Source organism: Argopecten irradians, chromosome 14 (genome assembly GCF_041381155.1).
Source record: "Argopecten irradians isolate NY chromosome 14, Ai_NY, whole genome shotgun sequence".
Lineage (NCBI taxonomy): Eukaryota > Metazoa > Mollusca > Bivalvia > Pectinida > Pectinidae > Argopecten > Argopecten irradians.
In genome coordinates this window covers 24,590,899-24,613,208 of record NC_091147.1, presented here as the reverse complement: position 1 = coordinate 24,613,208, position 22,310 = coordinate 24,590,899, and the positions used below count along the sequence as shown (strand labels likewise).

General features: G+C 37.1%; 2 protein-coding genes across 3 annotated transcripts in view; one reads left to right on the top strand and one right to left on the bottom strand.

Annotated features, from left to right (window-relative positions):
* The window catches only part of LOC138307773 (glycogenin-2-like), a 44,386-nt gene extending 32,535 nt beyond the window's left edge, over window positions 1-11,851 (bottom strand). The window contains 2 exon segments of the mRNA XM_069248650.1: window positions 8,626-8,767; window positions 11,789-11,851. Of these exon segments, the coding sequence (XP_069104751.1) occupies window positions 8,626-8,767; window positions 11,789-11,801 (155 nt within the window). The 5' untranslated portion in view covers window positions 11,802-11,851.
* Window positions 634-19,730, top strand: LOC138307776 (coiled-coil domain-containing protein 160 homolog). Of its 2 annotated transcripts, none has more exons than XM_069248655.1 (3): window positions 634-774; window positions 14,282-14,567; window positions 18,961-19,730. In XM_069248655.1, exons 2-3 carry the CDS (start codon window positions 14,312-14,314, stop codon window positions 19,662-19,664), a joined length of 960 nt encoding a protein of 319 aa, XP_069104756.1. In that variant the 5' UTR covers window positions 634-774; window positions 14,282-14,311; the 3' UTR covers window positions 19,665-19,730. The 2 variants fall into 2 exon arrangements, with proteins under 2 accessions (XP_069104756.1, XP_069104755.1); XM_069248654.1 differs by lacking the exon at window positions 634-774 and adding an exon at window positions 11,884-12,052.
* The last annotated feature ends 2,580 nt before the right edge of the window (window positions 19,731-22,310 follow it).

The following is a 22,310-nucleotide window of genomic DNA, read 5'->3' as shown; positions in this document are numbered from 1 at the left end:
GAATGATCAATGATCAATCAAGGAGCACGGCATCATCCTCATCGATCTCCGAGTTACCAGGTACATTAAAACATAGGTAACACTTAAAAAGATTATACTTTGTTACTCATCCTTACAAAAATATAAGTTCAGCCAAACCCCCCCCCCCCACCACCAGCCCCCCCTCCCCCCCCCCCTCCATTTTTATGACAGATGCACAAAAATCTCAGATCTCAGATACAAATCTGTTTTTAGCGCCTTCTGATTACTGTTTTATAGCTTCAACTGTTGTCAGAAAAGTTCCTCATCGAAATCTAGAATAGCAATCTTAACAACAAACAAATTCTACAGAAATCTGCCTACATTTTATATGTACAACAAACAAACATTATGCAGTAAGAAATGTGTACATTTCTGGTCCAGGAATAACCAACCGCATTCCCTAAAACACAGCCGGAGTGTAGATGGTATTTAATATATCAGATGTATGTGGTCGTTACTACTGATGCTAGTACATTTTTTTCACTACAGTGTTATCTTAGGCAGCAGGAACATTGCCACCTTATTAACCTCCCAGCTAAAAAGTAACAAGTCAGTGTGTGTGTGTGAATGTAGTACTCACTCACTGTCTATAGTAGTCTGTACAATACTGGTTGTGTATTATATAATTCGGGTCTCCTCCACAACCAATACTCTATCCTCTTTAATCATCATTGGAGACAGTCACTACCCTCAACTACACTCATCACCTTAGATCACCTTAGCGTTGGAGGATCGTTACGTGTGTGATTGATGGTGGGTCTCCAAAGATGTCTTTAATTTGCTATTGTATTCCTTGAAATGTAAAAACAGTTAGCTTATCTAGCTTAAGACTGGCCACCAGACCCTAAGTTTTTGATAGGACTTTCTCAGCAGAGTTCTTTACTAGATTATCTTCTAATAGTTTGAATCTTATAATAAGACATGTTGTAGAGACAAAAGTAATCAAGCCAAATTTTAGTGATTTTTTCCCAATATTCTAGAGACTGGTGGCCAGTCTACTCTCGCTTGTGAATTAATGCTTTTCAACCCAATAAAGAAGAGGCTAGCATACTCTTGTGTAGCCGACTGGTTCAGGGTCCAAAGAAAAAGGGGCCACTGTAGCCGAGAAGCCCTGGGCATAAGGGAATGTCAAATGAATAGAAGGCGAGTATATGGCAGAGCGGTTCAATTGGTTCTCAAACATAATATCCAGCGTTCAAAATTAACACCTGTCCGTCTGCCCATGACCGGCAACTTTATAGTCGGGCAGACAATTTTTATTGTCTACTATGTAGCTGGTCTTTTGACCGGGAATTTTTAGTATTCTGGTTTAAGATAAACTTTGTTGAGAGCCTACGATACTAATCCCGTATGCAGATATATTGTGTTAGTAAAATTATTACTTTGCTAGTAATTATATAAACTACAAGAATGAATTGTAACTTTGTTACAATTACTGCCCGTAGGGGCCACGGTGGCCGAGTGGTTAAGATGTCCCGACATATTACCACAAGCCCTCAACCTCTGGGAAGCGGGTTCGAATCCCATGTGGGGCAGTTGCCAGATACTGACCGCTGGACGGTGGTTTTTCTCCGGGTACTCCGGCTTTCCTCCACCAACAAACCTGGCACGTCCTTACATGACCTTGGCTGTTAATAGGACGTAAAAATAAACAAACCAAAAAGTAACTTCGTAAGGACCAGTAACTTTCAGTCAGGAACAGCAGGAAAAAATCCTTAAGGGAGAACACTGATAGTATCACTGCCTTTCACCTCTCAGTTTCATATCCCACGTGGGATAGTTGCCAGGTACTGACCACAAGTCAGTGGGAGTTACTTCACCTTCTAAACCTGGCACGTCCTTAAATGACCTTGGCTGTTAATGGGATATAACATGTTACCCGAACTAGCCAGTGAAAATACTTAAACATCTCACTGTTTTTACTGAGATCCAATATATCTTTTTGTGATTTACAAATATCAATTAAATTCATGTTTTGCTACTGCAATTACTGTTTTCATATTATTATAGCCAGTATACTGCTAAATGCTTGTTTTTTTTCAATGAATTTTCATCATAATTATATAACTTCTCAGTACATTTTTACTATGTGAACTCCCACTTGAGAAAATCAATGATATTTTCTCATCCTTATATTGACATTTATCTTACAAATAAGATGACAGCTGCTGGTCTCTGGTGACTTGATGTTTTACGATTCATCCTATAACTTACTAGAACCCAGTAGTAACCACTCGATTGATTTGTACCTATGTACACCAACATTCACCAGATTCCATACTCAATCATCGCAATGTGAATGGATATAACACAAGTCACACACTACTAGACAGTCAGAAGGAAACTAATAAGTGTAGTCCTCGTGTGAAAGTTTATCTTTTGAACTCTGAAATCAGCAAATAAAGTTTGATACTTGTCAACTGATGTACTTACCACACAGCACCAGGAACACATCCACCTCAGCTGTATATGTCTATCCAGTGATTTTTCTCCTTATACAACTTGGGTCGGTAAACGACCCTATTTTCAATGCTAAACCCCCTGTTTTTCCCCAATTTAAATTAAAAAATTCCCAAATCAAATCACTGAAAAAAGAAATAAAACCTGGAAATCACCTGCCTCGTTGTTTAATCTAAAAACAAACTACTCTGAAACTGTTGTGATGGTCGTCCCCTTTTGACAAATTGACACCATTTAAATTATGTTTTACAATATTTAATCACATATAATACCATGTTCAGTAATGGGTAACTTTCTCCCAAGACTGCTGTTTTTGCGATTAAAAATTCCCAATTAATGTTACGAAAACTTTTTTTCCCAAAATACCCTGAAAAATCACTGCTATCTCAGTCAATATTTAAACTGCTGGTCAAATGACAAATTTTACAACAAAGAACTCAATACCTATACATCAGTAAAAGATTATAGTGTGTGAAAGCGATTCCTTTCGGCCTTTTTATTCAAACACCTCTATAAATTGCTTGACTGAGGAACTGAAACAATCACTGACAAAACAGCAATCTATTATCCATCACTGTAAATTTTAGCAATCGAAAGAAAACGCACTACCTCATTCAAAATTACCTATATGTCTGTACTATAGGACTGGGTGAGAATATTTGAAGACTTCAGCCATTTAGGAAATTATTCAGATAACCGATCCAGACAAACCTTAAATAAAGACAGACGAGGACCAATTAGGTAGTGTAATCAGTCAGGCTTTTATGATGACAAAAAATTATGCTTTTTCACAGAGAAATTGGCAAGAATCTTTTAAAACATTTTGTAAACTTGTACCTGATGAAATGAATTTCTTTCCAATCTCATTTTAAAAACATCACCAAGTCAACAGAACACTCAACTGATTAATTTGAATGTAGTCGAATTAGACGACATTTTAAAACAAGCATGAATGAGTGCATGCCGTTAAAGACTGTCACCGACCATGATGGCTGTCTAATTCCTAATGTTTTATAGTCCGTGTAATCACAGCCTCAATGTGACATGCAGATCAATCCTCAAAGTGGTTGGTTTGTCACGAACGTCTAAACAACGCAGTCTTATCTATACAGATTCAACACATCACTTATTAATAAACACCTCTACACTTTGATTTACGCATCCCTCCCAAATCCACATGCAGGACCTCCGAGTCTATCTAAAGATCTCTGTAAATCAATATGACCACACTTCATCATCACATCAAACAAACTCCAATACTCTTCAAACGCATTGATGCTCATTGCAGTGTACCTGACTGACACGGCCGGCGAAATTGAGCGAATTTTGTCAAAATGAACAGTAAAACTGCTTATGATGCAGTTTTTTATTTTTTTTTCATGGATGTTTACATTCTGCTCTCATAAAATTAGTACCAGGTATCTGTAAGTCTCAAAGTCATCGCTTACCAAATGTAAATATTTCCTGTCAGATAGAATAGACATTCAATGGTTGTCATAATTGGGATTAATGGGGTCAAAATGATGCCACACCATCCTGGCAGACCGATTTATGACTATATATATATCCATGTTAAATCAATGTGATTTGTCCCCTGAATGATATAACCCTCAAGTTTTAACCTTGGTTGAGGACATTTGAAGGTTAAAAAACAAACAAATCCTCAGCATCAGCAGTACAAATGGAGAGCTCATCTTTCCTAATTCGTATTGATCAGCCACTCTACTACTTCATTGACGAAAATCTTGCAGTGATATTTACCAAATTTCATTATTGTCAAAATATTTGACCCATTCTTGTACCCCTGCATAGTGGAGTGCTTTTTAATAAATCCTTTTACAAGAAGAGTTCACATATATATTCAGGGGTTATCCTGTTAAATGAGCATTTTTGTTATGATATCTCCCTTTAAGCAATCAATCATCAGAGCTTCCCTTCATTTTCAAAAATGTTTCACACTAAAAATGTGCCAGACATAAATACCGCCTTTTGACTTCTGCTCCATAATTACCAATGTGAGATGAACATGGAAAACACCAAATGATTTATACCCTGCAGTGGTTTTCCTGGCTATTTTGATTTTTGTGGAAATTTTAATGCAGATCTTAGAATTCCCCCCCCCCCACATTTAGCTGTAATGTAATATTTAAATCAATGTTAAATTTCTCATATTGATGGTTAGCATAAATTTGGAAATTTCATAAAATGCATCCTTTTTGGATACAAAAGGCCCAAAGGCCTTAATCATCATATGACAACGCAACCTTGGCACCAATTTAAAACGAAAATATTAAAATGTGTTCCAAGTGGGGTCCTAGGGGAACCTACAGTTATGAAATTTGAGAAAATCACACCTTCAGTGATGAGAAATAGATTGTTAACAAACTTTAACTATCAAAATCCAAGGTGGCTACCTGGCGGCCATCTTGTTGACCGATTCAATCCCAAAATGCAATATGCAACAAACTTTTCCTAGGGGAACCTATATATGAAATTTGAGGAAGATCCCTTTAGTGCTTTTTGAGAAATAGCGGTAACAAAAACTTTAACTATCAAAATCCAAGATGGCTACCTGGCGGCCATCTTGTTGACCGATCAGTCCCAAAATGCAATATGCACAACTGGTGGTCCTAGGGGAACCTATATATGAAATTTGAGGAAGATCCCTTTTTAGTGGTTTTTGAGAAATAGCGGTAACAAACTTTAACTATCAAAATCCAAGATGGCATACCTGGCGGCCATCTTGTGACTGATCAGTCCCAAAATGCAATATGCACAACTAGGGTCCTAGGGGAACCTACATATGAAATTTGTATCCCTTCAATACATTCTTTAGCGAGGTAACAAACTTTAACTATCAAAATCCAGATGGCCACCGGTCGGCCATCGTTGTTGACCGAGAGTCCCAAAATGCAATATGCACAGTTACTGGGGTCCTAGGGGAACCTACATATGAAATTTGAGAAAGATTCCTTCAGTACTTAATGAGAATTAGCGGTAACAAACTTTAAAATAAATCCAAGATGGCGGCTGGTCGGCCATCTTGTTGACCAATCATGTCCCAAAATGCAACAGTGTTTCGGCCCCCCAGGCCCTTTCCGCATAAACCCCGTTACGTGAAATTTTTAGCCGTTTGCACAGGAATTTCTTTCCGTAGCGCACTTTCGGCCTCCCGTTGCAAAAATGAATAAATCTCGGACCCCCATTTTCTCTAAGTAGGTCTACTGAATATAAACCTCATAATAAATCCCTCCTGCTACCTAACAAGTAGTATTCTTATAAATTTTACGGTGTCTGTCATGCTGCTAAATGTGAGGGATTGGGCCCTCTTTTTAACCTTTAAACCGTGTTGATCAAACCTGTGATCCGCAGATGGTGTCCTGCCAGAACTGTTAAATTGCAATTGATAAGTACTAGGGTCCTGACTAGGAACCAAGACCATATGATATTTTGAGCAATCCCTGGGGATATACTTTCTGAGAAATAGCGGTAACTGATCAAATCACTTTCAAAATCCAAGAGCTACGGCGACGTAACTGGCAGCACATCTTTTGAAACAAAAAACTGACACCTTTTCAACACGATGTTTTGATTATAGCTACAACTGAGCATCATCCCAAAAACAAACACTGCCTGAACCAATTTGAGTAAATGATGTAACTCACTTTTTTAATGTCAAATACTGCTGAAAGATAACAAACTTTCCCAACCGAATATGGCCGCCATTTTGGTGTTAGGTAATTGTAATAATGAGCCACTGGGTATAAGAAATCCGGATTTGAAAAAATTTCCTTTTGACCGAAATTATAATCCTAATAGGATGATAAAAAACATGTCCATAAAAGTGTAAAGATTAATGTGTTTATAAAAGACTTAAATTTTACATGATTTTTTATCGTCCTTTCCAAAAGTTACATTTACAGTACCATACAGTAACTACAGTCTGTTTTAAATATTTTAAATACACAAACAGTGATTGTGCATGCAATATGCACAACAAGGGTCCTAGGGGAACCTACATATGAAATTTGAGAAAGATCCCTTCAGTGCTTTCTGAGAAATAGCGGTAACAAACTTTAACTATCAAAATCCAAGATGGCTACCTGGCGGCCATCTTGTTGACCGATCAGTCCCAAAATGCAATATGCACTACTAGGGTCCTAGGGGAACCTACATATGAAATTTGAGAAAGATCCCTTCAGTACTTTCTGAGAATTAGCCGTAACAAACTTTAACTATCAAAATCCAAGATGGCGGCTGGTCGGCCATCTTGTTGACCGATCAGTCCCAAAATGCAATATGCACAACTAGGGTCCTAGGGGAACCTACATATGAAATTTGAGAAAGATCCCTTCAGTGCTTTCTGAGAAATAGCGGTAACAAACTTTAACTATCAAAATCCAAGATGGCTACCTGGCGGCCATCTTGTTGACCGATCAGTCCCAAAATGCAATATGCACAACTAGGGTCCTAGGGGAACCTACATATGAAATTTGAGAAAGATCCCTTCAGTACTTTCTGAGAATTAGCCGTAACAAACTTTAACTATCAAAATCCAAAAATGTGTTCCAAGATGGTGACTTTGACATCCATCATTAATTGTGATTTAGGAAAGACAGTGCCATGTATCCTTAGAGTTCTAAAATATCAGCCCTTCCTTACATTCAAACAAATTTTCAGCACTGACGCTGAAGAAATTTTCCATGATGGTGGCTGGAACAGCCATATTAAAATTAATGGGATTGACCTTAATAACAACACTTGGTCAGGACCACGTCAGGTTCATGTCAGGTTTCAGCCAAATCACACCAGTAGAACTTGAGAAGTTCAAAATATGTTTTCAAGATGGCACCATCTTGGAATTCGGATTGATCCGAAAAATAACAACATTTTCTCCGGACTATATGTCATAATGATTTTGTGCAAGTTTCGGCTGAACAGCACCAGTAGAACTTGAAAAGAAGAACAAAATGTGTGTGGTGGCCATCTTGGATTTCGGATCAGTCCAAAAAATAACATCACTTGGTGACCAAGTCAGGATCATTTGAGGCAAATGAGTTTAAATTAAATCGCACCAGAAGACAAAACTAAGGTTCCATGGTGAATGGCAAGAAAATTACTTGGCATTGATACTTAATCCATGGCTTGAGGTTCCCAAAGATCTCGCATTCTTCACCTGGGAGACTGATGGATTCCATTTCTGATATCATGTTAGTGTATAACCCTGATTATAAGATAGAGTATGAACATGGCCCATTTGTGGTCTGCATTTAATTTTTAAAATCAAGTTTTAGTATATATTTTTTATTGTGGACATTTTCTGATGATGACATAATTATTGTAAAATTTCGCTAGCAATGTTATATTCATCTTTTCGTTATAAGCTTGGTTTATAATTGCCATTTCAATTTAAAGAATCATTTTGCATATCGGGTGAGATTCTCATTTTGGTTACTCTTGACAATATTAATACAAAAAAAAAATCAACTAAAGAAAAAATATCTTTTAAAGTTGATCGAACAGATTTGCTCATTTTTGTATATTCAGCTTTTCATATATACAAGTAAAAAGGATGTATACCATATGTAGTGGAATAGAATTGGGTTGATCATATGATTTTTTAAAGTACATTTATAATTAGAGACGAATAAACAAATGTTGCTGTATTTTCCCAATTTCATATTAAATATTTTCACAAATAAACAAAAACTCTTGAAAATGATAAGATGAAATGTAGTTTTTTCCCCAATTCAAAAGCTACAGGCCCCCGAAATTATCAAAACATTAAGAAAATCACTTAATCATCGATGACCAGTCAGGAGAGTGTTTGGAGGTCCCGAATTCAAATCCTAGTCTAGCTGCTATACCGTCTTCTGTTCTGTTATATATACACATTCAAATTTGTGTTATGAAAGAACAATTAAATAACACAAAAAAACAGGGAGAATTAAAAAATGTTTTGCCTGCCCAAACCAACAAAATGAAATAAGACATTTTGAAACAGAGGACAAATTTATAAGGCAGCACTGGCTCACGTCAAGGCAAGCGTGGCCCACAAATCAGGAGAAAACCTAATTCAAAGGCTGATGAAATCAATATTGCAAATAAATGTGATATTACATGATTAAGGGAGACAACTCTTACCTCATTGATCCCGACACCCCATCTGTGATCATGACTACTAGCTGATGGACTGTTTTGACACGCCTCAGCGAATTTCCAAGGACCAAACATCCTAGCGCATATGTGTCGTTGGTTGCTAAGGTCACAAATGCCCCCTTTTCACCTGAAAACAAATAAAGTAATAAACCTTTAAATTCTGTTACATAACCACAAAGCAAAATATGACATAAATGTGTTGTTCTACATTCCTTATGAAACATATCGCAAGAAATATTGACAAATTTCCCGACATTGTTAAGTATCTTAATTGATACCACTGAAATTCCAAATCGTTGATCAATACTATTAAGCAGGTACAACATGTGTACAGTGTATCCATATACCCAGGCCAAAGTCACGCATGTTAAACAAATGCATTACATAAACACTGAAGAGCTGATGAAATTATTTTTAGCGAGAAGCATGCATATAATAACATAAACACACTACTATAAGAGCGATTTGAGTAGTTCCAGACAAAAATTATTTACAACACAGAGTTCGGCAAACAAGACCTCCGACCACTACATGTAATGGCGGACAGTAAGCAAGTTTGAACATTTCACTACAATGGAAAATCATAGTAAAACAAACTAATCTAATTTCTATTAGAACTGGTTTGTTTCCGAAATATGTGCAGATTTTAATGTACTCTTAAGACTGAATTGTCCCTTTAATACATATTTTTTTTTTTTTTTTGATTTTCAAAATTAGAAGTCTCCCTTTCTGATATAGATCTATAAGAAAGTGAATGGAGGAATCTATGCCAGTTGACAAAGAAAACATTATTTTATAACTTGATACCAAACAGGGTTCTCTCTAAGTTTTTTTTAATAGATGGTTGAAAATTAATAATATTAATAGGTGGTTGGGGGCCGCAGGCCTCCGTAGTGGCCAATACTTATTTCTGACAAAAATAGCTGGCTGTAAACAAAGAAATAGGCGGCTGTTTTTGCCGGCAACCGGCTTTTAACGAGAACCCTGCCAAAATCATTTTAGTACAATTTGGTCAATTTGCATTGGGCCCAGCGTTCGAAATTAACGCCTGTCCGTGACCAACATTTTTATAGTTGGGCAGACAATTTTTGCCAAGTAGCTGGTCCTCTGACCTTCAACTTTTGGTCCAGATAGAAGAAATATACCAAACAAAAAATAGTAGTAAAAGTGTATAAAGGTTGAAGATCAAACTGTACAAAACATTTTTTCGTAATATTCTGGTTTTCAGTCAACTTTGTTAAGAGTGCACAATACTAATTCGGATATGCAGATATATTTTGTTTGTAAAACTATTATTTTGCTAGATTTTTTTATGTAAGTATATAAACTACAAGGATAAAGAATGGATTGTAACTTTGTAAGGACCAGTAACATTCAGTCAGGACCAGTAACTTTTAGGCTCAGTCGGTCCTTAAGTGACCAGCAGTAAAAAATCCTTAAAAGAGAACACTGATTGGGTCTCTAAAAAATCACAAAATTCTGCGTTTCCTCCATTCAGGTCTCAAATTCAACAGTTTCTATTGCTTGTTAACAGCAAGTGTCCTAAATTTTAACATGCTAATCTCCAAATTCAAACAAACATATATACCAAAATACCATATTCGACCCAATAAGTGCTCACATCCCTATTAGGGCCCCTCCCCCTTTGAGGCTGCAATTTCAATTGCCCAGGCATAATTAAGACTGAAATTATCAAAACTGTAAATGTTTGCACATTGCTTTGCAATAATTTCATCTTATTAAGCACCTTTTCATTTTTTTTAATGTCCTGGGCACTTATCATATCGATTATGGTACATGTTTCTGATTCAGATCATAGTTTCACTTTTGTTATAGATAATATGATTTAGTTTCCATGATGATGCGAGATGTACATTATTTTGCATTAAAATCAATTTATTTACAATCATTGTCATTCATAGAGTTGTCCCTGATGAAAACCACATTCTAAAATAAGAGGCCCAATGGGCCTTAATGTTCATCTGACAATCTAAGCAACAAGTCTTATAGTAAATTGTCAGATAAGGTGCAATAATGGCCATCTTGGATTTGGTTACAACTAAAAAAATAACAGCACTTGGTCAGGATCACTTCTGGATAATTTCACAAAAGTTTCTGTTAAATTGCACTGGTGCAACATAAGAAAAAGTTCAAAATGCAGCTGTGGTGGCCATCATAGATTTTGGATTGACCCAAAAAATAACAACACTTGGTCGGGACCATATCAGGATAATTTAAGCTAGATCTAAATGACACTGGTAGAAGTTGATATGCAGTTCAAAATGTGTTTTCAAAATTATGGCTGTGGTATTCATCTTGGATTACGGGTTGACCTGAAAAATTTGGACATGACCATGTCAGGATCATCCATGAGGGTAGTTAAATCACACTGGTTAATGAGAAGAACCTCAATCAGTCAATGTGTTTTCAAGATGGCTGCTGTGGCAGCCATCTTTGATTTGGGATCGATATACTTTATCTATGCACTTTATTATCTTTTCAAGATAGTATCAACCATTAATGATTTGATTAAAAATCAATTAGGCCTAAAACTAATTTTATGTGAAAATCTGTTCAGACAATAGACAGACATATATATATATATATATATATATATATATATATATGAATCTCTGTTTGGCCCTAAACTTAATCATGCATCCCCGATCCATACACCACAAAATAACACGTATCTCTCAAGTAGGACAAGGACATATAATGCAAGGTCAGCTTGGCTGCCAAAGCGAAAATAGAACAAGGCGTTCAACACGTAATCTCTATGCGAGGTCTACAATTCTCGTTAGCGAGATGAAGTGCTGAAAAAGATAAATTTGCCCACGTTTATTCTATATACACTGTCATAAGCTTTGAAACACGAATTGTTCATGCGTCTCGAGAGTTCAAAAGGTCAACTAGCGGAGAGACTGACCGCCGGTTAAACCCCTTTTTATCCGAGATGCATGCGAAAATGTCGAATACATTCCCCTTCGCTGAAGCATGTTTTACATATTTCGTCCTCAATGACAAAAGTGCGTCCTTCAAAGGTTACATACTAACAACTATACAGTCTCCATAATTCATAACATGGTTGCCATACATCTTTTAAGCCGTATTCATGGAGAAATGCCAAGAGAAGATGGGTACTTACCCCGTTCAGCCATGGTGCTCAACTGACACACGAATGTTCCCGGAAAGGAATTATGCACTGCTGGTTCTCAAACAGCCAATCAAATTATAAAGGTCCAGATCACGTGATAAAATATGGCGGCGCCCACGAAATGTAAACGACAAGTTTTTGCAGGACAATTTGATGGATATCTTGGCATTTTGGCTACTCATTAGCGATATATCTTATTTCAAATACATAAACTGTGATACAAATAAGACGAACATAGTGATTTGACTTTACCAGGTAAGTGAAAATGGTGCAGTATTCCAAAATGTATTTTCCCGCTGAGTTGCTATGAACGCCAACATCAGGAACTGACTGTCACTCAGTGTATGTACAGACTTCAGTTCATGTCCCATGCTAGTTTCAAGAAGATTCTGACTATCTGACAATTTAATGCTCGGCCAACGTAGCGAATGTACACAAACGTTATGAACAGTCACTTCTGAACAAGTATACACCTCTGAAGTGATATGTTGAACTTCTGAAGCATGCAGTGTCCAGTCCATTGAACTTGTTTACATAAGTATCCAGACAAAATGAAAATATTCAAATTGATTTGAGGAAAATTACAAAAAAATCATTGTTTCTTTTGTCGCATATATTGGCCTGTCAGTCCTTAATCCATAAAATACATTGTATCCTTCAGCAATCGAGTATTTCCTTTTTAGCTCTCCTCTCGAAGGTTTTGGTGGAAGTGTTGAAAAATTGTTATATCACAACTGACATTGATTACTGCAATCACTTTGGGTTATAATTGTTGTTATGGGTGTGCAATCATTTAAAGGAGCTAAGGCCAAAAAAAATTATATGTGTGTTTCAGGTTACATGACTGAAAAAAATATGGTAGGTCGGTTGGGATTTTTTTAAATTTTATTTTTTTTTAGGAGGGGTGGGTGAGGGAGGGGTCAAGTGGCTTTATAACTACATTAAAAAGTAATTTAATAATTCATGTAAGTTGTCTTTCAGGTTTTAGGCTGGCTAGAAGTCTTTTATTTCTCATTACCATATTCGTAATTGAACTTTATCTGGATAAACTTAAAGCATGCGTAAAAATCGAAGTTGAAAACTTCATACACAACATTTTGGTTTTGAAAAAGTGTGATAAGATAGCTAGGGTCGGAAGTAAAAACTAGGGTAGGTAGGGGTACCTGAAACATACATATTTTTTTAGGCCTAAATGCTGGATTTTTGAAATTGCAAAAGGCCCAAAGGACGGAAATAGCCAGGTTAAAGGGACAATTCAATCTAAGAAAACATTAAAATTTGTACATATATTGGGAAATATCCAGTTCTAATGGGAATTAGATCAGCCAGTTTTACTGTGATATGCTAGAAAAACCCATGGTGGTGAAATATGGGTGTGAAACTTTCAAACTGGCTCAGTGTCCGCCATTACACATTGTGGTTGAACATCTTGTATGCCGATCGAACCCTGTCCCTTGCTCGTAGATTAATGCACCTTTTGTCAATAGCTGCTCAAATCGCTCTTACAGTAGTGGTTTACCTTATAAGGTGAATTGTCTTGCCTAAAAATCATTTTATTACTTCATCAGTGGATATGTAGTTCATTTGTTTAATGTGTGTGACTTTGGCTCTGATCAACGATTTGTAATTACAACGGTATCAATTTAAATACTAAACAATGATGTGAAATTTGTCAATATATTGTGTTAAATGTTTCATAAGAAATGTAGAACAATACATTTATGTCATATTTTGCTTTTTGGTTATGTAAAAGAATTAGCCTGAGTGAATTGTCCCTTTAAGGTTTTGGTGCAAGAGTTGTAACTTATACTGTTATCCGTCACAAGTGACATTGATTTATGCAATCTTTTAGGATTATAATGAGGTATTGACTATCACTGAAAGGGGGAAACTGCTTAATTTTGATAATTTCAAGAGGGCTTAAAAGTTCAGCTATGTAGTGACATTACTATATTTTGTAATTAATATAATACAAGGAACCTGATGTAAATCAACAAAATTCCAGAGGTGAGCTTTGCTGTTCTCAAACAGCTCTTGTTTTATAATGAGTTTTTAGGATTTGTCGCATGACCGGATTATGATAAGGAGATGTAGGAAGCTTAATTGCGACAATTAAATCACCACAGTTTAAAACTATTTTTAGCAACTTTAAGTTTATTTTTGTTCTGGACAGTTACTCGTAGACAGCGTAGTTTAAATTGCAAAATCAAAACTATGAATAAAATGTATTTAAAGTGTTCTAATTTGGGTAGCATGACATTAAATAACAACTTACAAATTTCCAAGAATAACATACATATTAGACTGCATAAAGAAAGTTTTATGTAAATTACAACACAATATTGGGGAAGAGTTAGGGATTCATATACATGTACAATCTACTTCACTAAAATCCATTTATAGTATTTACTGATAACACAGAAAAAGCTGATGTAATTGTGTATACCATTCTGATCCATTTTCCACTTTTAACATTATGTCAAGGTCAAGGAAGCAATCAAGTGAATAAAAGAAATGGCTACCCAAAGGAAAGAATGGAATGATTGGGTGGGGGAGTTGTTTGCCCCTGCTGTAGATGTGTCTGTCAAGGACTTGCTTGGCGAGAAGACACCTGAGGAGGAAACGGTCATCAAGGCAAAGATCAAACATGTGTCTTCCTTTGATCCCGAGGCGATCCGTAAGGTATATGAGAGGGTGCGTCTGATGTCAGTCATGGACGACGAAATGAAATCCCAGCAACAGATGGAGACAGAGAAACCAACAGTTACAGGTAACCTCAAAATAAATGCTCAGTGCATTTGAAATACATGTAATAACAAATCCATTCGATTCAAATACTGGGTTTGATACCTAACTGAATTTTATTGGGCTGATATGTAAATGTATGTTTCCTGTTTTTGCATCTGGTGTCAATTTCCGTTGTATAGGATCCCTAAAGACACATTACAACTGTAACATGTAGCTGGGATAAAAGTTAAATTTGTTAAAATAAATTCCCATGACAGGCTATGTTTAAGTATGCTCTTACTGTGTATCATTCTCTTACAAAGTAAGTGATACAGGTAAAGTTTAAAGTGTTTGTAAAGGTGCTGCATGAACCATGTATAGATTTATTGGGATGTAACAGGGGAGACAACTCTAAGATAAATTTTATCTGTCCAGGAAAGTTATAAAACTTCTAAACTGACTGCTTAATTAGCATCTTGCTGGACACAACATGTTGTCATGTTAGCTCACAGGATTTTATTTCTTTAAAATACTTCAGATTTGTATTTAGTAGTCTTATTGTCTGAATCACAAGCCTGTGATTAGCTTATATATAGAAAAACAAAAAGGCCTGTTACCATAATTTAGAAAACTTATCAGTACATAATGTAGTGGTTAATGTGTAGTAAGTCCTGTCATTGTAAGCCTGGCCCCGTGGGCTGCTGGAGCGGAGTGAGTGGTTAAGTTATCCCAACATATAACCACAAGCTCTTCACCTCAGGGTTGCGAGTTTGAATTCCATCTGGGGCAGTTGCCAGGTACTGACCACTGCTCGGTGAATTTTCTCCACTAATCCTTAAATGACCCTAGTAAAACCAATTAACCTAACCAAATTTAAGTCATCTGAATGCAGGAGGCATGATAAACTCCTGATAAAGTTCAGTTCAAATACTGTCCTAATAAAGGGACAATTCGGTCTAAGAGTACATTAAAACTTACGCATATTTCGGAAACAAACCAGTTCTACTGGAAATTAGATTAGTTGGTTTAACTGTGATATGTCAGAAAAGCCCACTGTAGTCAAATGTATGTAAAATGTTCAATCGCCATTACACATAGCCTTGTATGCCGAACCCTGACCCTTGCCTGTGTAGTAAAGAATTTTTTGTCTAGAACTACTCAAAACTCTCTTACAGTTGTGTTAACATTATTAGATGCATGTTCTTATCTAAAAATAATTTCATCAACTCCTGAGTGGTTATGCATTCCATTTATTTAACATGTATGACTTTGACTCGGGTAAAGGTACAGGGTACATGTTATACCTGCTTAATCGTATTGATCAACGATTTGAAATTTCAATGGTATTAATCAAAATACTTAACAATGTTGTGGAATTTGTCACTATTTCTTGTCATATGTTTCATAAGGAATGTAGAACAATACATTTATGTCATATTTTGCTTCGTGGTTATGTAACGAATTAGCCTCACTGAATTGTCCCTTTAAGCACCCCAGGGTTTGCGCATCCTCGATACTCCAGGGGTTCAAATCACATACGATCTCTACACCCCTGGACTATTTCATAGTCAAATTGAAGGCATCTCAGGGGAACAAATCTGAATCAATCACAGGCCTGCAAAAATTTTCTTTGAAGACTACAGAGAGAGCATTGCCCAGCATCAAAGCCAGACAGTCAACCACAGTGTACCATTATACGGCTCTTTTGATGTACATCAAAGGACTAAATTACCTGTTCTGTTCTGTTGCCTCCAGTTTTACTATGAGATAGTCCAGGGATGTAGAGATCGTAAGTGATCGGAACCCCTGGAGTATCGAGGATGGGGTTTGTGTTAAAGCTGTCTACATATCCTTTTTAAGCATAGAAAATGAAGAGGAGCCCATTTTTTTCTGAGAGCCCATTCCAATTACATATTTTTTTCCAATTTTTAAGTCACCTGGCCCGAAGGGTCGGTGAGCTTATGTCATGGCGCGGCGTCCGTCGTCCGTCCGTCCGTCCGTCCGTCGTCCGTCCGTCCGTCGTCCGTCCGTCAACATTTCCTTTAAATCGCTACTAGTCATAGAGTTCTGGATGGATTGTAACCAAATTTGGCCAGAAATATCCTTGGGGGAAGGGGAACAGAACTTGTATAAATTTTGGCTCTGACCCCCAGGGGGCAGGAGGGGCGGGGCCCAATAGGGGTAATAGAGGTAAATCCTATAAATCGCTACTTGTCCTAGAGTTCTGCATGGATTGTAACCAAATTTGGCCAGAAACATCCTTTGGGGAAGGGGAACAGAACTTGTATAAATTTTGGCTCTGACCCCCTTGGGGCAGGAGGGGCGGGGCCCAATAGGGGGTAATAGAGGTAAATCCTATAAATCGCTACTTGTCCTAGAGTTCTGCATGGATTGTAACCAAATTTGGCCAGAAACATTCTTGGGGGAAGGGGAACAGAACTTGTATAAATTTTGGCTCTGACCCCCTGGGGGCAGGAGGGGCGGGGCCTAATAGGGGTAATAGAGGTAAATCCTATAAATCGCTACTTGTCCTAGAGTTCTGCATGGATTGTAACCAAATTTGGCCACAAACATCCTTGAGGGAAGGGGAACAGAACTTGTATAAATTTTGGCTCTGACCCCCTGGGGGCAGGAGGGGCGGGGCCCAATAGGGGAAATAGAGGTAAATCCTATAAATCTCTACTTGTCCTAGAGTTCTGCATGGATTGTAACCAAATTTGGCCACAAACATCCTTGGGGGAAGGGGAACAGAACTTGTATAAATTTTGGCTCTGATCCCCCAGGGGGCGGAGGGGCGGGGCCCAATAGGGGTAATAGAGGTAAATCCTATAAATCGCTACTTGTCCTAGAGTTCTGCATGGATTGTAACCAAATTTGGCCAGAAATATCCTTGGGGGAAGGGGAACAGAACTTGTATAAATTTTGGCTCTGACCCCCTGGGGGCAGGAGGGGCGGGGCCCAATAGGGGTAATAGAGGTAAATCGTATAAATTGCTACTTGTCCTAGAGTTCTGCATGGATTGTAACCAAATTTGGCCACAAACATCCTTGGGGGAAGGGGAACAGAACTTGTATAAATTTTGGCTCTGACCCCCAGGGGGCAGGAGGGGCGGGGCCCAATAGGGGTAATAGAGGTAAATCCTATAAATCGCTACTTGTCCTAGAGTTCTGCATGGATTGTAACCAAATTTGGCCACAAACATCCTTGGGGGAAGGGGAACAGAACTTGTATAAATTTTGGCTCTGACCCCCTGGGGGCAGGAGGGGCGGGGCCCAATAGGGGTAATAGAGGTAAATCCAATAAATCGCTACTTGTCCTAGAGTTCTGCATGGATTGTAACCAAATTTGGCCAGAAACATCCTTGGGGGAAGGGGAACAGAACTTGTATAAATTTTGGCTCTGACCCCCAGGGGCAGGAGGGGCGGGGCCCAATAGGGGTAATAGAGGTAAATCCTATAAATCGCTACTTGTCCTAGAGTTCTGCATGGATTGTAACCAAATTTGGCCAGAAACATCCTTGGGGGAAGGGGAACAGAACTTGTATAAATTTTAGCTCTGACCCCCTGGGGGCAGGAGGGGCGGGGCCCAATAGGGGTAATAGAGGTAAATCGTATAAATTGCTACTTGTCCTAGAGTTCTGCATGGATTGTAACCAAATTTGGCCAGAAACATCCTTGGGGGAAGGGGAACAGAACTTGTATAAATTTTAGCTCTGACCCCCTGGGGGCAGGAGGGGCGGGGCCCAATAGGGGTAATAGAGGTAAATCGTATAAATCGCTACTTGTCCTAGAGTTCTGCATGGATTGTAACCAAATTTGGCCACAAACATCCTTGAGGGAAGGGGAACAGAACTTGTATAAATTTTGGCTCTGACCCCCCGGGGGCAGGAGGGGCGGGGCCCAATAGGGGAAATAGAGGTAAATCGTATAAATCGCTACTTGTCCTAGAGTTCTGCATGGATTGTAACCAAATTTGGCCACAAACATCCTTGGGGGAAGGGGAACAGAACTTGTATAAATTTTGGCTCTGACCCCCAGGGGGCAGGAGGGGCGGGGCCCAATTGGGGAAATAGAGGTAAATCCTATAAATCGCTACTTGTCCTAGAGTTCTGCATGGATTGTAACCAAATTTGGCCAGAAACATCCTTGGGGTTAACAGAATTCGTATAAATTTTGGCTTTGACCCCCCTGGAGGAGAAAGAGTGGGTCCCAATAGGGGAATAAGAGGTAAATATCCAAATTTCTTCAGAAAAGAAACAATGAACTTATATTCAGAACAATACTCTTGGCATTACAAACCAGGTGAGCGATACAGGCCCTCTGGGCCTCTTGTTAAACGCCCCATGTACTTAATGGGCCGAATACAGTACTCACTTACTGTGGAGATTTGCAATGACATGATATATTGCTTAACTAATAATTATTTCCTGGTTTCAGACAGCGAAGTTCCTTTGAAAGAACAACCACAAAAGAAAACTGTGGAAGTTGAATTGGACAACTCCTGTATTTGGGATTCTGACGAAATTAGTGTTCTCCGCGAAGCATTTAAATCGGTCAAGGGGGAAAACATCAGACTTACAGGAAGAAACAAGGAACTGGAGAAGAGAAATCTCTATTTGGAAACGCGTTTAGGAACACTTTCTGGTGAGGTGGAAAATAAATCTGTGAAAATAACAGACATCAACAAAGCAAACAGTCGTCTAAAAATCCATTGTGAAAAGTTACAAGATGAACTAGACCACGCTAATGCACGGCTGACAGCCATGGAGGAAATTTTTTCTGAGATCAGTTCTGAAAAAGCAGCTATGGTGAAAGAAGTCCATGAATTACGTGTACAGAGAGACAAAGATAGAATGGAAAAAGGACGATTAGAGTTGAATTTAGAATCCGTCCAAAATGCAGCAGAAAGTGAAAAACTGGCTGCTGGGGAAAGTGTGAAAGTACAGTGTCAGTTAGAAATAATGGAACTGGAAAAACGTGTTGCTGAACTTACGGCAGATTTAGCTAATGAGAGACGAGTACATGGTGTAACGAAGCGTGGCCTAGATCACCTAAGGCAACACTTTGCTAGTTTACCATTGTCTAATATCGTGCCTCCTAACTCTGTGCGGGCAGACCAGGTGGCAAAGTTCCAGTACTAGCATTAATATAATTCTTGATAAACAATTAAGTGTCAATTAACCTTAAGTTCCAATCGGATCAAGTTTCTTGATAAACAATTTTCTGTGATTTCTTTCAGTGACAGTTAGTTTGCTAATGTTCGGCAATATTTCGATTTGGTAAACTATTAAAATTATTTGATCAAACCATTATTTTTCTGAAATTGTGTAGGGCTAATCCTAGTTTAGTTTCAAGATCATAAAACAATCTAGGCCTTTATTACAGTTTTTGCTTTGCCAAGTTCAGACAATTTTTTTTTTAAATATGTAACACTTGCTTACTTGATTGTTTTTAAAATCATTATACAAAATTTTGGCGGGGATTTCTAAATACAAACTCGAAACAAACTGAAGTAAAAAATTTTTTAATTCAAATATATTACATCTATTATATAAGTCAGAGTCTCAACTTGAACAAATGAGTTAAAGATAAAAGTAGGGTTACTAATGAAGAGCAAGGGGGTATGCTACCTTTAATAATCTATTTCTAGTTCACTTTGAATGTATCTGTGAACAAAATGGAATATTCTGTTCACCAGATTTTTAGCAACAAAATAATTTATCTTATGAAGGTGACAGTGTACACGACGCACAAGAAAATGTTTAGAAATCATTATTATATAAAACAAACAAAAAACTTCATCTTTGTTCTTCAAATTTATTTCCATTCTTCTTTAAATCTGTATTGCATTTTACAGAAAATCCCAACAAGCTTCATATATCACAGTAGTGTTTTACACTTTGTATTAAAACAAATGAATGTAGTCTTTCCTTTACCATGGCAAACAGGATATACACTGAACAGTTACTTACAACATAAGTAGAAAATGACAGCTTCACACTATACAGGAAACAAAATTAATGTAAATAACAGAGTACAGGGATTTGAAAATGTTAAATATCTCTTTAACAGATCTCTAGAAATAAAAGTGAGAAGCACCGACATGCCTAGAAATATGAATCTCATAGCACAGGACTTGAACCCAATTTTTCGATACTAAACTAAAGTAATTTCTTTTTATTACTTTATTACTTATTTTTAATACTTGTATTCAATTATAGAACGTTTTGACTTTAGTTTGTTTCAAGAAATTGGTGCCAGGTCTGGTACAATACCGGTATAATGTAGCCACCAAAAGCTCTCGTGAAAAAAAATTGAGATTCTAGAAATCTAGTTAAATTATACTTGTAATTCCACTTCACTGCGATGCTTTACATTATACACTCCAATAAATATTTATCAACATCAGATTTCAATTAGATTGAGATTCTAGCAATTAATGGTTTTAAATTCTTTTCCGAGATACAGCTCTATAGGATTTTAAATAGCATATTGATGGACTATCTTGGATACTAACAGAATACACACTGCAATTACAAAAAATAACGAAAAAAATAGCCTGTAGGGAATGAGATTAAATTAATGATATTTTAATGTTGGTCCCCTGGCAAACTTAACAGCTATATACTTTGTACGTTTGATTCTATATAAACTAAGTGTTGTTACAACTAATTATGCCTCTTTTCTGTTTTATGTTATAAAATAATGTGAAAAATAATTCTCCTTTTTTCTTAAAATGACGATGCCAAAAACAACTCATTTGTACTCGCTAGTCTTTTGTAAAATAGCCAGGATGCAAAGTCAACTTGAAGCATAAACCTTTGACTATAGGTAATACACTGGATTGTATGATGGGATGAACTTTGCCCTTTTTCTTAAAACAAAAAAAAACAAAAAAAAAACAATAATAAAAAAGAAAACATGCTGCAGAAGTCTAGTTGTAAGATTTCAGATCAACATATGAAACATAGAAAGTTCAACTTGCACATATAAATATTGATTTGTTATTTAACCCTTTCACCACTGTAGATCATGATGGACTTGTCCAGATCAATGCATGGTAGAGTCTAATAAAGTTACAAAGGGGTGAAATAGTTAACTACGCTTGAGTACATGTACTGTAAACATGGGTATTTTCGCGAGTGTTTAATTTCACGATAGATACACTTTTAAACTTACAAAGTTAATACATGTACAAAATATTACGCGGTGGAAATTTTACCGATCAAGCATGTCATTAGCTTAAATTTCCACGTTTGCAGTAACAAGTGTCAATTGTTTACTTTTATCATTAGTTTTATGATCCATTCCAGTAGCAGACAACCGACAAACATGTTTACAATAAATCATTTTGTAGTGGACAACTCACAAAACGCCAATCTTGTTCAGCCTTAACTCATTAACCCCTCAAGACACATTTAGACTCTTCTAATTCAAAGACTTGACCAGTCTATTATGAAATATCAGGGGTGAGTGAGTTAAATACTAAAATAATTTAGTTGTGTTACAGTTGTGAGTTTAGAGCACACAGAACATAATGTAAAATTACCTAGATGGATATAAAATTAATGACAAAGTAGAGAATACTTGATGTTAGGTAGAGACAAATGAAATTGGTTTTGAAGTGAGAGTGATGTTTGATAAGATTTAGGGTATAAATCTCAAAATAAAAATAATTACACTATTTGACCTAATAAGCGCCCTTCCGCTTTTAAGGCCACAATTTCACTTACCTCAAATAAAATGTATATTGAAAATGTGAAAACTGTTTAGCTTTTCTTACTTCA